Raw genomic sequence first — 12524 nt, forward strand, 5'->3', positions numbered from 1 at the left:
TTATTGTAGAGATGAGGTCTCGCCAAGTTGCCCAGGCAGGTCTTGAACCCGTGGGCTTAGGCAATTCATTCACTAGGATTACAGGATGAGCCACCGAGCCCGGCCAAAAGTTTACATTTTCATCAAGGATTAGATTCCTTATGATGGGATGTCACATGTGAACAAGAAATATGTACATTTTCATTTTAACAAAGAAAATATAGGCAAACACATCTATCCCTGGTGTTAAAGACTTATTACTTCGGGCATTGATAAAAGAATAATCAGCCATTATACAAATGACAGCTGTTTCTCCCAAAGGAAATCCAAATTTGAATAAGAGGGAAAAGATGTTCCCACCTCGTGTGCACGGTAGATTTCTCATCTATGTAATTCACTTGCCCCTCCCCTCAGAGTATTTGTTTTGTGGAAATTTATGCCACCTTTACAGCAGTGGATGTGATAATAATAAATAAATATGGTACCTAAAATCTTATATTTCTTAAAAACATAAAAAGTTTCTTTTAGTTATCAATATATTTTCAAACTTAAGTTTATATTTTGTTAATTTTTAACCATATTGATATGTGCTGGGGTTCTCTACCTCAAGTACATGATACCAAATTGTGACCCCCTTTTTTAATGATTCAATAATGATTGGATGGAGAGTCACTGAATAAAATGAGTTTTTTAATACTTTTTTAAAAAGATAAATGTTGGTGGTTTCTTTCGCCCATGCTAGCTCTGGCATGTCTCCTTTTCTTTTCCCTCTTCTTTCTCTAATAAACTCTGTTTTAAAAAAAGAAACCAAAGATAAGTGTTATCCTGGTATCAATATATGTGTTTTAGTCCCAAGAGCTTGTCGTGACTTCCCCAAAGTTAGAACACTGGATTCAGGAAGTAAGCCACTAGACTCCAGTCCCCCATGGTAGTGTTTGTTTGATATATATGTGGTATATCAAATATTGTTTGATGACTTTCTGTAGCAAGGATTGTACCTTTCACTTGTTCCTTTCCATATGCAAGAGAGCTCTAAGATGGTGATGATGATCCCCATTCACAGATCACAAAACCGAGGTACAGAATCCCTTGGCACCCACTCCAAATCACCTCTCCTGAAAGTATGGGGATCTATCAGAGAAACAAAGAACTGAATACTGCATGTTTTCACTCATAAATGGGTCCTGAACATTTATCATAATACTGCAAAAGAGGGCTCAGCAGTAGCGAGACAATGCAGGGGCCGGGAGAGGGATGTGCACACATAACATCACTAAAGGTACATGATCCTGAGCCAGGGGCAGTGAGAACCAGTGGGAGGGCCAAGCTTTGCCTGCACATAGACCACTTATGTCCCTAATCCTGACATGTACCCCACATCTTTATAATAAAATAAAATAAAAAGGGATCTGCAAGCCCAATGCAGTTTTCTTCAGTCCATGACACCCTAGTACTGTGGACGTGCCATAATCCATGGACACAGATAACTGGACACCCCAGAAGTCACTTCACTGTATCACTTTCAAGTTTATTAGAATCTCTATAGTGTTTACGACCAGCTTTCTTGATCTAAATTACTTAAACAATAAGTGTTATCAGTATATGCTTTAGAGTTGAAAAACAATCAGTACATTTAAAGCCATATTATAGAAATGGGTCTGACTCAGAAAACTGTACTGTGTTAAAATTTAAAAAGTAAAAGAAAAAGCTGAATTATGAATGATCTTAGATTCATTTATATTTTCAATAATTTCAGTTGAGATGTCATATATATGCTATCAAATATTTGATATATGATATCAAATAATCTTTGAAACATGGACTTCTTTGAGAGAATAAAACTGTGCTACAAGAGTTTACACTGACTTCAACATCAAGATTTATAAAATCTAAAAGCTAATTTTACATAATAGATAACTTATGGGTTAGTAGTTAGGCTTAAAAACCCTAGCTGATATGCCTCTGGTTATTTTTTATAATGGCATTTTTTTTCAATAATTGCATTGGACATAATATTACAGTGGTTGGGTGGGTTTTTTTTTTTTTTGACACTATTGAAAAAAATCAAAACAGGAATCCTTTTGCATGAAGATCACTATGAAGGTCATAAAATTCAGTAAAAACTCATCCCATTTCTTTCCGGACCCAAAACAGAAAGGCCGATGACGTAAAGCAGCAAGGCGGATGATGTCAGATCCCAGGCTTCTGGAGGGCAGGGCCCAAGGCTGTGCCTATGTAGAAGCTAGTAGAAAGCCACTAGTCTATGTTTTCAGACAATAAGCACAAAAATATGGATAAAGAAACTCATACAGTGATGTGTTCTGCCTTTACTGAAGGTATATTAAATTCAATTTGCTTTTCAAAAGCATTCTTCAGAGAAAATTTGCACTGGCAACATTCATAGAATGTTAGAGTTCATACAGAAGCAACTAAATTTTTTTTTTTTGAGTTGGAGTCTCACTCTGTCGCCCAGACTGGAGTGCAGTGGCCGCTCCCGGCCACCGCAGCCTCGACCTGCTGGGCTTCAGCGATCCTTCCACCTCAGCCTTCCGAGTAGCCAGAATTACAGGCACGTGCTACCACGCCCGGCTGATTTTTTGATTTTTTGAGATCAGGTCTCACTGCCCAGGCGGGTCTCAAACCCGTGGGCTCAGGCAATCCACTCACCTCAGCCTCCCAAAGCGTGGGATTACAGGCCAAGCCACCAAGCCCGGCTACAACTAAATGTTGTAATGCGTTTATAAAATTTGCATCATTATAGAAACACATTTTATTGTAGCCTAAAATAACAGTGTTTCTCAAATGTTCTAACCATAACCTATAGTGAGAAAGACATTTTGCCCCATGACCAGTACACACAGGTGTATGCATTTGTGTATATTTATAACTGATATAAATCAGTATACTTACAGCAAGTGATATAGGCTGTTTTCTATTCTTTTTTTTTAAGTGGGCCAAAAGCTGCAGTTTGAAAAGCATTGATATGATTTGCAAGTTGTTTTTAAATTCCATGACTTTTTGTATACTGTTTGTTTTCTTTTCTCCATAATGCAAAGCTGTTAAAAGTTAAATTTCTGTAAGTGCACAGTGAATGCCATATATCAAAAACTACACTTAATTACATAGTCCGTGATGTGGAAAGGCAATTAAAGATAGAAAAAGGGAGATTACTGTTATCAAAAGGCAGGTATTATACTCCTCTTTGGTACTTTGGGAACAAGGGCCTGAGGAAATAGCGACTTGACTAGCAAGAAGAGGAGCTGTTGATAAAAGCAAAATTCAGGATTCCTGAATTGAGCCTCAGGTGTGTTTCTTGTACTGAGTTCAGTCATAAACCTACATGAGGGAGTTGGCTATTCCCTGACTTTGCCATAATGCCTTGCAGGAGGTGATGCTGAGAGCCTCTGTCCTGTAGAAAACCTCAAGAAGTAGATGTTAATCGAAGAACAGTGCTGCAGATTCTGTAGTCTGTTTCTTTTAAATACAGTTTAAGATGCACAGGGGCAATGATCCACTCTTGAAACTGATTACACTTTTTTCAACAGGTATAAAAAATAAGACTATTTCACAGCTGAATTGTAACAGGAGCACTTCTCTGTCAAAACAAAAGTAAGTTCCCCTTTCAAATTTAACTTGTAGCAAACAATAAAGATAAATTGAGTAACTTCAATGACTATTTTTAGTGTCTCATGTTCTCCTTTGTGCAACTATTATGCTGTCAGTATGATCTTTGAAAAAGTAATAGATGACATTCAAATGTTCATATGAAACTGAAGTCTAATGAATGAATGACATCTTTGAGTGACATCTAAAAACTGTTCCTTAAGCTTAATGTAACTTAATATAAAACTTATTTTGCTTTTAGTTTATTAAATAAAGCTAGAAATATTGTGACTCTATTTTTTATCAAACTTGATTACTACTAATGCATTTGACATAAAGATATAGTAAAATCCTGAATTTGAGAACTTTTAATCTTCAGATGATTTTTTCATAGATTTACAGAAACTTAGCAGGACTTATTTTTAGGTGTTACATGCTTACATGCTATTATTTTCTAATTACGTGCTGTTTATTTTCTTGTAGTGTTCCTAGTGTTGATTATTTCATCATACAAAGTGTGAGGTATCAAGGATGATTTGGTTAATAATTGGATAGAAGTGTTTAGGCGGGTTGCAAATAAGTTCCCAAACCTAAAAGTCCCCAAAATTATGTATCCTATTGCATTGCAGGTCACATTGAGGACCCTGTCTCCAAATTCACAGCATTGCAGAAGAAGGGAAAATGGAGAGAAAGAGGGAGGGAAATAAAAGAATGCATCACATGTTCCTTTTTGCCAGGCCCTGTATCATTTTCCCAACAACCCTATGACGTAGGCATAAAAATTCTTTACAGAGAAGGGACCCCAGGAAATGAGACGTTGTGGAGGGAAAAAAGACACGCTGACCCATGGCCATATTATCAGCAAGCAGTCAAGCCAAGTTTGAGATTCCATTTAATCACCCTGTCCCCTGTGCCACAGAGTTTAGCATCTTAATTTTATTCCGCCTGGGACAGAGTAAGGAGCATGGAATATTGTAAGCCAAAGTGGATTCCTTTGTGAAATAAAATTGTATTCTATTAAAGAATTCTGAGTAGGAGTTATCAAAATCCTGTGATTTCTTACCTTAGTCTTCTAATCTCTCAGGGCATGGGAGTGGGTTGTTGTGTTAAATAACATTTCTAAAATACTTTCAAGGATGTTAAAAACTCTTTCCCTACCCCACACCAAATCCCAACAGAAGGTACAGTGTCTGTATTTCCATATTGGGAATTGCTCTCCCTTTGAAAAACTGTTTTCTGAACTTTGTGTTAGGTCTTTAGAGAATGATCTATCACTGACGTTGAATTTGGATCAGAGACTCTCTCTGGGTTCCGATGATGAAGCAGATCTTGTCAAGGAACTTCAGAGCATGTGCTCCAGTAAATCAGAGTCAGATATAAGCAAGGTGAGCCCTACAGATGCAGAGGGTGGGGGTGTGGGGGGGAGGCACTGAATGCCTCTACCCAGCAGCCGAGAGGCTTTTTGGAGCCACAGCATAGCACTCATTTCCTAAATGAAACTCCTTAGTCAATAGTAGTTAATGCTCCAAATCAAATCATCCCTCTGTTCCCTAGAAAAACCATTTCTTCCAATATATTGTCTATACAGTCAGGGAGCTCTACTTTGTAAAGCCTGATTTCCCAAATTGCTCTGAAAGACCCAACGTTAAAATTATATTAACTGAATTAGCATAAATCACACCAATACATTTGAACAAGCTTTTTTTTTTTTTTTTGAGTTGGAGTCTCACTTCGTCGCCCAAGTTGGAGTGCAGTGACACACTCACAGTCACCCCAGCGTCGACCTGCTTGGCTCTGGCCATTCTTCCGCCTCAGCCTTCCAAGTAGCTGGAACTACAGGTGCGCACTACCATGCCTGGCTGATTTTTTATTTTATTGTAGAGACAAGGTCTCACCATGTTGCCCAGGCTGGTCTCGAACCTGCAGGCCCAGGCAGTTCCCTCGCCTCGGCCTCCCAAAGTGCTGGGATTACAGCCTGGAGCCACCACACCCGGCCTGGACAAGCTTTTTATAGAAACTAGAGTTGTGTTTCCTAGATTTTTTTATTATTACTATCCTAACTTTGGCGTTTTAAGTCATCTATTAGAGAATTATAACAAGCATCACAGCAGACGTGTTATAGACAGAGAAACAAAAGTTTTCTTTACAAATGAGAAAGAATTGGCCACTATAATGCACATCACTGGTCTTTTTCTTTCTTTCTTTCTTTCTTTTCTTTTTGCGTTGGAGTCTCACTTTGTCACCTGGGCTGGAGTGCAGTGGCATGACCACAAATACTGCAGCCTCAGATGATCCTTCTGCCTCAGCCTTCCAAGTAACTGGAACTATAGGCATGCACTACCACCACGCCTGGCTAATTCTTTTTGATTTATTGTAGAGACGAAGACACCAAGTTGCCCAAGCTGGTCTCAAACACCTGGGCTCAGGCAATCCTCTCACCTCTGCTTCCCAGAGTGCTGGAATTACAGGTGTGAGCTACTGCACCCAGCCACCACAGTCTTTAAATTTTGAAATGAGAGATCCAAATACAGGATCTAATGACCTGAAATCTCAAAGCATGAGCAGCAAACTCAGCCTGTTTTGGCACGCTAATATCTGCAGCATTTCACCAAGCTTCCCTGATAAATGCCTTTTACTTGAAGGAGGTCGGTCATAAGAAGATAGTTATAACAAGTTCAGGTCCCATGGAAAGACTCATGTTTGCTTGCCAAGTGACTATTTTAATTTTTTCTATGGAGTTTGGTCTTCTTCTTTTGGCTTTTTAAATAGATTATTTCCTTCAGAGGCTGTTTCTCATGATTTGCTGTCCGTTTTATATGAAGGCTTCAAGTCTTTCATGTGAACAGCTCAGGGTTTCAGTCAGAAGAGGATAAGTCTCACACTTCTGCTGTGGGTTCTCCTCTGTGACATTTAACTGTGCTCTGAGTATAACTGTGAAGACATGACTTGGCAAATTGTATATTTTCCAGATTGCTGATTCCAGGGATGATTTAAGGATGTTTGAAAGTTCAGGAAACAACCCTGTATTTTCAGCAACTGTTAATAATCTGAAAATGCCAGTGTCACAAAAGGTAAGTGCCTTTTTCTTCCCAAAATGGAACAAAGAAGAATTCTGTGGAACTAACTGCCTTCAAAACTCTTCTTTCAGTGTGAATCACAGAGTTGTTTTCAAACCACAGCTAAGAAATGATAAATCGGATCAGGGTATAAGTGTTCATTAATCAAGATGAGAAAGATCATTTAGAAAATATCTTGTAAGAATGACAGAAAAACATTACTTTTTCCCCACTATTTGATGCCTAAAATTTTATTCTAAATCTGGGGTGTCTTTTGGGAAGATCTTCATTTGTGTTCATCTATGTATGCCAAAACTAGAAATACAGGAGCCCCTCCCCCTTATCTTCAAGGGCTGCGTTCCAAGACCCCGCAGTGGATGCCTAAAATTGAGAACAATACCAAAATATAACAGTAAAAAACATATAGACTGTGTTTCTGGGATTTGATAACCAAGATGGTTACTAAGTGACTAAGGGGCAGGTAATGTAGACAGCGTGGATATGTTGATTCATGTTGCAGGTGGGACGGAGTGGAACACGTGAGATTTCATCATGCTACTCAGAATGGCCCACACTTTGGGTTTATGAGATGCTTATTTCTGGAATTTTCCATTAAATATTTTCAGACCATAGGTAACAAACCACAGAAAGTGAAATTGTGGGTAAGGGGGCACCACTGTAGTGTGACTTCTTTTGTCTTGGTTTTTCCATTTTTTAAGTATATTGCTTTTCATTTGAGAACTTGTAAGATTTCCTGCATTTTGGAAAATTGGAGTTAATTACAGCAAAAAGCTAAGTGATAACATAAAGATCTTCTCTGTACAAAAAAAAAAACAAAACACCTCACTTTCATTTCATCCTAACTTGCCATAACTTGCATTACGTTTCAGTGAGACTTTCCTTTCAAAACAAGTCTGGGTGGCAGAGAAGAGCCAGGATTCCAGTAGACGTGACTAACCTCGGGAAACAGCTTCCCTGACTGCTGTTAATTTCAATTGGTTAATGAATGGCAAGAGATGGCGCAGTGTAGTATTCCCGGGTGAACAGGAACAATCAAACAACTTCTCAGCCAGGAGTTATTATGTGAGAGTGTCGACCTCATAGAAGCCCTCAGTGCTATGTGGTCTGTTCACCAGGCTGTGTAGATTGATTGCCATTTTCATCTGTTTTCGCCTACTCCTAGGGCGGCTCCCATGTGTGGGTGGGAGGGTGGAGTGCAGAGAGCAGGGTGATAAGGTAGGCATGGAGAGACGGTTAAGTTATTGAGCCTTATCTGATTGCCACAGTCTCTGCTCCTTCATGCTTCACTAGGCTTGGTCCTGGCTAGTTCCGTGTGGAACTCAGGGAGCTATTTGTGTTGTGGGAAGTGGGTGGGGTGGGGATTGGTAGGCTTGGGGCCCCTAATGCAAAATATTTGGTATGATGCCCTGTGAGGAAGAGCCTGGCTCCTCTGGTGGTCTCTTGCTCACTCTGTCGTAATGGAAACAGTTGGGAAGCCCAGCAGAATTGGGAGCATATTTAAGGGAGGATGACATGAGGAGGCGACTTGGGGCCCACTGCTGAGCACTATGGTTGGAAAACTCCTTTTTCAGGGGCTGTCCCTTTGCCATCTTTAAAACCTCAACTTGCGGCCTGTGTATGATGGCCTGCTCTGACCTGTGGTCGACTGGAAGCCGGAGCACATTTCTTGGCCTCCAGGACCCAAGAATTTAGGGTTCCTTGTGGAATGTGGCTAGGAGGGTCTGGCAAGAGAAGAGTGAGCTGCCTTCTCCACAGGACCAAGTCACTTTCTTGTATAAAAAGATTGTTGACTGGTGGAGACAATCTGTTTGACTGGTGACTGCTGCTGTTTAAGTGTCTAACAGAGAAACAGTGTCATCGTACCCCTCCTTCTGTCATATGGCTACACTGAGTTGCTCCAATAAGGTACTGTCCACAAAAAAAGTAGTACTGAAAGTCAGATAAGCTCTGGACAGCTTTGTTTTAAAAGAGACCTTTTAGACTGGGATGGTGGCTCATGCCCATAATCCCAGCACTTTGGGAAGCTGAGACAGGAGGACTGTTTGAGCCCAGGACTTCAAGATCAGCCTAGGCAACCTAGCAAGACCCCATCTCTACAAAAATACAAAAAAATTAGCAGTTTTGTTGGCATGTGCCTTGGGAGGCCGAGGCAGAAGGAGCACTTGAACCCAGGAGGTTGAGGAACCAAGGACCTGGGCAACAGAGACCTTGACTCAAAAATAAAAAATAGATAAGAGAGACTTTTTAAAAACTGGGTCCTTGAATGCTATCTGGGCTCTTATGAAAAAAAATGACACGGTTTCAATGTGCAACTAGATGTGGAACTAAAGACAGCTCTCTTCTCTTCTCCCTCTGCCCACTGGAGACGCTTGGAAGGACTCTTTCCCAAGAGCTAGGAGGTGTTTTTCACAGAACCTGCCAGCAGAGGGCAGAGCCGCACTCTTTTGGCAGCCTTCTGAAAGCTTGGCCGGCTCATTCCTTTTCTGTCCTCCTGATTGCTCCTCTGGCATTTCTTGGTTAGATGCCCTGTTTCTTATCAGGAAGTAACTCCCTTTAGAGGTAAGAGCTCTTCGAGTTCGTTGAAATCACTTTCTCCTTTGTGACCAGAAGGCTGGCTGTACCTGCATCACAGCGGGGCCTTGCAACCACCATTACCCATTGGAAACCAAAAAAATGAGTAAAATGGTGACCCTTTGCCACAATATACCTCCTTACCGCTGTAACAGTAAGGGGGTGGCATTGGGTTTATTAATCGAGTGGCATTTAGCCAGCCTTCTAAATCAAAACAAAAGCAAATGCACACTTAAATCATCAATAGAACAAACACTAATACATGTTTTCCTTACATGTAAATACAAACTAATCCCCCTCAAGCAAAAGTTCTCAACTTGGTTGCATGAGAAAATCCACTTGAGTTGGGTTTTGTTTGTTTGTTTTTAATCCCCAGTGCATGAACCCTGTTCCTAGAATTTCTGATGTAATTGGTCTGAGGTGCAGCCTGGACATTGGGTTTGTTGGTTGGTTGGTTTGTAAACTCCCTGGTGATTCTCATTGGCTGAGACCCACCACTCTACACATAGCTCTGATCTACTGTCCTCATTTTCCACCCATTTCTTCCTTTCCAAATGTATCTTTAGAGGGATTGATATGCCTTCATCTAGCTTGTTGTCCATGCGTATCTTTTTATGTGTAATTAATTAACTCTTCCACACCTCCCACGTCCATCCCTTCACCCTCCCTCCTGCCCACAGAACCCTCTTAAAGATCCACTCCCAATGTCACCTTTCCTACAGGTTTGCCTTTTCTTCCTGCCCCCTGCTTCCCTCTTCATTATACCTCCTCAAATCCTGTCCTCATACCTCAACCAGTCAGCAGTCTTTTTATACGGGAGAGTGACTGGGTCCTGTGGAGAAGGTGGCTCACTATTCCTCTTGCCAGACCCTCCTAGCCACATTCCACAAGGAATCCTCAATTCTTGGATCCTGGGAGCCAAGAGTCCCTTCCCTCCAAGAGTCTCTTCCCACCTGGGGGAATTGCAGTATCCCCCTCAGCTTCTGGTAGATGCTTAATATTGAATGAATACATAGCTCTATTTAGTGAATCCTTTAGGAGTAAATTATTTAAGAGTAAATAATTAAAACTTACTTTAAGGAAGTCCCTTTCTATAAATTAGAGGTTTTGCTTTGAATTTAACACAAACAACCATATCAATAGCAACCGTATACCTTTAATAAAAAGAACTCTTTAAGATTTTAGTTAGGAAGCATTAAACACCCTGCACTCTTCCACCCCAAAACTCTGTTACGTCTTAGCTTCAGAGGAAACACCTTAGAACCTGCAATTGGCTTCCAGGGGGTTGGGAATATCACTCTTTTTTTTAGGACACTATGCTTAGTCACTCGCTCGGTCCTTGCACTCGGAGCCTTGAATTGCTGTGGCTCACACTAAGCACGAGTGATTTTCCATGTTTTCATCATACCTCCTCAAATCTTGTACTCACACCTCCAGGAACTGACTCAGCCCCACCTATCCACATGCAGCCATGACACCCCAACCACATTTTTTAGCTGTTGGTGGAAGCTTCTTGGTGTGTCGTTTCATGTGGGCATTCCTTGCCTCGGATCATGGAGATGCACTCTCCTTGCCTTCATGTTGCAGACAATGGGACAGACTAGAAAAGAACACACTGTGTGTCTCCTTTCCTCCCGCTGGGCCTTGGCACGAACCCTACTGTGGACTGCCAGAAGGAGGTCCACAATAATGGCCAATTTGTTGACGGATCAACCCACCCACCCTTATAAATTCTGTATGCCAACAAACTGTTAGCCTTATTACTTTATAACATGTCGGTTTTTCTGAATACTGTGTGTGTGTTCAATTTGCTATTGTAGGCCAAATTACACGCTAGAATTTGCCTTACTAGGCCCAGGCTAAGTCCCACTTTCTAGACTTAAAAAGTCATTTCTCTGCTTACAGACTTAAAAAGGAGAAATGAGGTTGGCTTCTGGTGCCTGCACTGAATTTTTACAGTTATGTCTTAGCATGTGACTCTTTAATCAATTCAAGACAAGCAATATGATTATTCCTATTTATCTTTCTGGCAACGTAACAGCATAAGCTTCTCTACACAACATAAATAGAACATATTATGCAGTTCAAGTGGTATTATCTTTTTATTTATTTATTTATTTATTTTTAGTCAGAGTCTCACTCTGTCACCCAGGCTGGAGTGCAGTGGCATGCTACGGCCACTGCAACCTAGACCTGCTGGGCTCAGGTTATCCTTCTGCCTCAGCCTTCCAAGTAGCTGAAACTACAGGTGTGCATCACCATGCCCAGCTAATTTTTTTTTTTTTATTATAGAAACAAGGTCTTGCCAAGTGGCCCAGGCTGGTCTCAGACCCCTGGGCTCAGGCAGTTCTCTCGCCTCTGCCTCCCAAAGTGCTGGGATTATAGGTATGAGCCACCATACCTGGCTTCTTTTATTTTTTTAATTCTCTCTTGACAAATGGAAGTGACAAGGACCAACTGGGTATGTGTCCTCACTATCTATAGTTCAGCCTTTTCCCTATACTTCCCTGGAGGTAGCTGGTCCTTCTAATACAACAGAACCCACTGTTTGTTTTGTCAGAAAGCTGTTGTCTTTCTGAGTCAGACTTTGCAGCCCAATCTTTTTTCTTTCCTTCCCCCTGCAAATGCATGTTTTCTGGACCCCACATTTGTCTTCTCTTTATTTATTATATACTTGATGTTTGGGGGAAATAAAAGTGTGGAAACCTTTAGTCAAACATATATTGCCATTTAAATTAGCTGGGGCTGAAGCTCTGGCACCAGGAGATTTCACTTTGCTGATGTAGGGATGGTTTAATGCAGGGGTCTTCAACCCCTGGGCCAGGGATCAGCATTGGAACCAGGCTACACAACAGGAGGTGAGAGGCAGGCCAGTTAGTGAAGCTTCATGGGTATTTACAGCCACTCTCCACTGTTCGCATTACCGCTTGAGCTCTATCTTCTGTCAGATCGGCGGCGGCATTAGATTCTCATAGCAGCACGAACCCTATTTTGGAGCTGCACAACGAGGGATCTAGGTTGCACGCTCCTTGTGAGAATTGAATGACTGATGATCTGAGGTGGAGCTGAAGCAGTGATGCTAGCACTGTTGCAAATGCAGATTAGTGACTACACATGCCCCTCCAACCCCTGTCCATGGAAAAATTGTCTTCCACAAAACCAGTCCCTGGTGCCGGAAAGGTTTGGGACTGCTGGTTTAATAGGCATGTTATGCCGGACTTTAAATAATTATTAAGAGCCGGGCTCGGTGGCTCATCCTGTAATCCCGCGCCTTTGGGAGGCTGAGGTGAGTGG

At 41.2% G+C, this 12524-nt stretch overlaps 1 protein-coding gene across 1 annotated transcript in view; it reads left to right on the forward strand.

The window, feature by feature from the left end:
- Positions 1–12524, forward strand: part of CTTNBP2 (cortactin binding protein 2) — a 168846-nt gene that overhangs the window by 145871 nt on the left and 10451 nt on the right. The window contains exons 19-21 of the mRNA XM_021714285.1: positions 3525–3588; positions 4835–4967; positions 6552–6653. Of these exons, the coding sequence (XP_021569960.1) occupies positions 3525–3588; positions 4835–4967; positions 6552–6653 (299 nt within the window). The remainder of the gene's footprint in view (positions 1–3524; positions 3589–4834; positions 4968–6551; positions 6654–12524) is intronic.

Source organism: Carlito syrichta, unplaced genomic scaffold (genome assembly GCF_000164805.1).
Source record: "Carlito syrichta isolate Samal-C Ts95f unplaced genomic scaffold, Tarsius_syrichta-2.0.1 Scaffold305571, whole genome shotgun sequence".
Taxonomy (NCBI): Eukaryota; Metazoa; Chordata; class Mammalia; order Primates; family Tarsiidae; genus Carlito; species Carlito syrichta.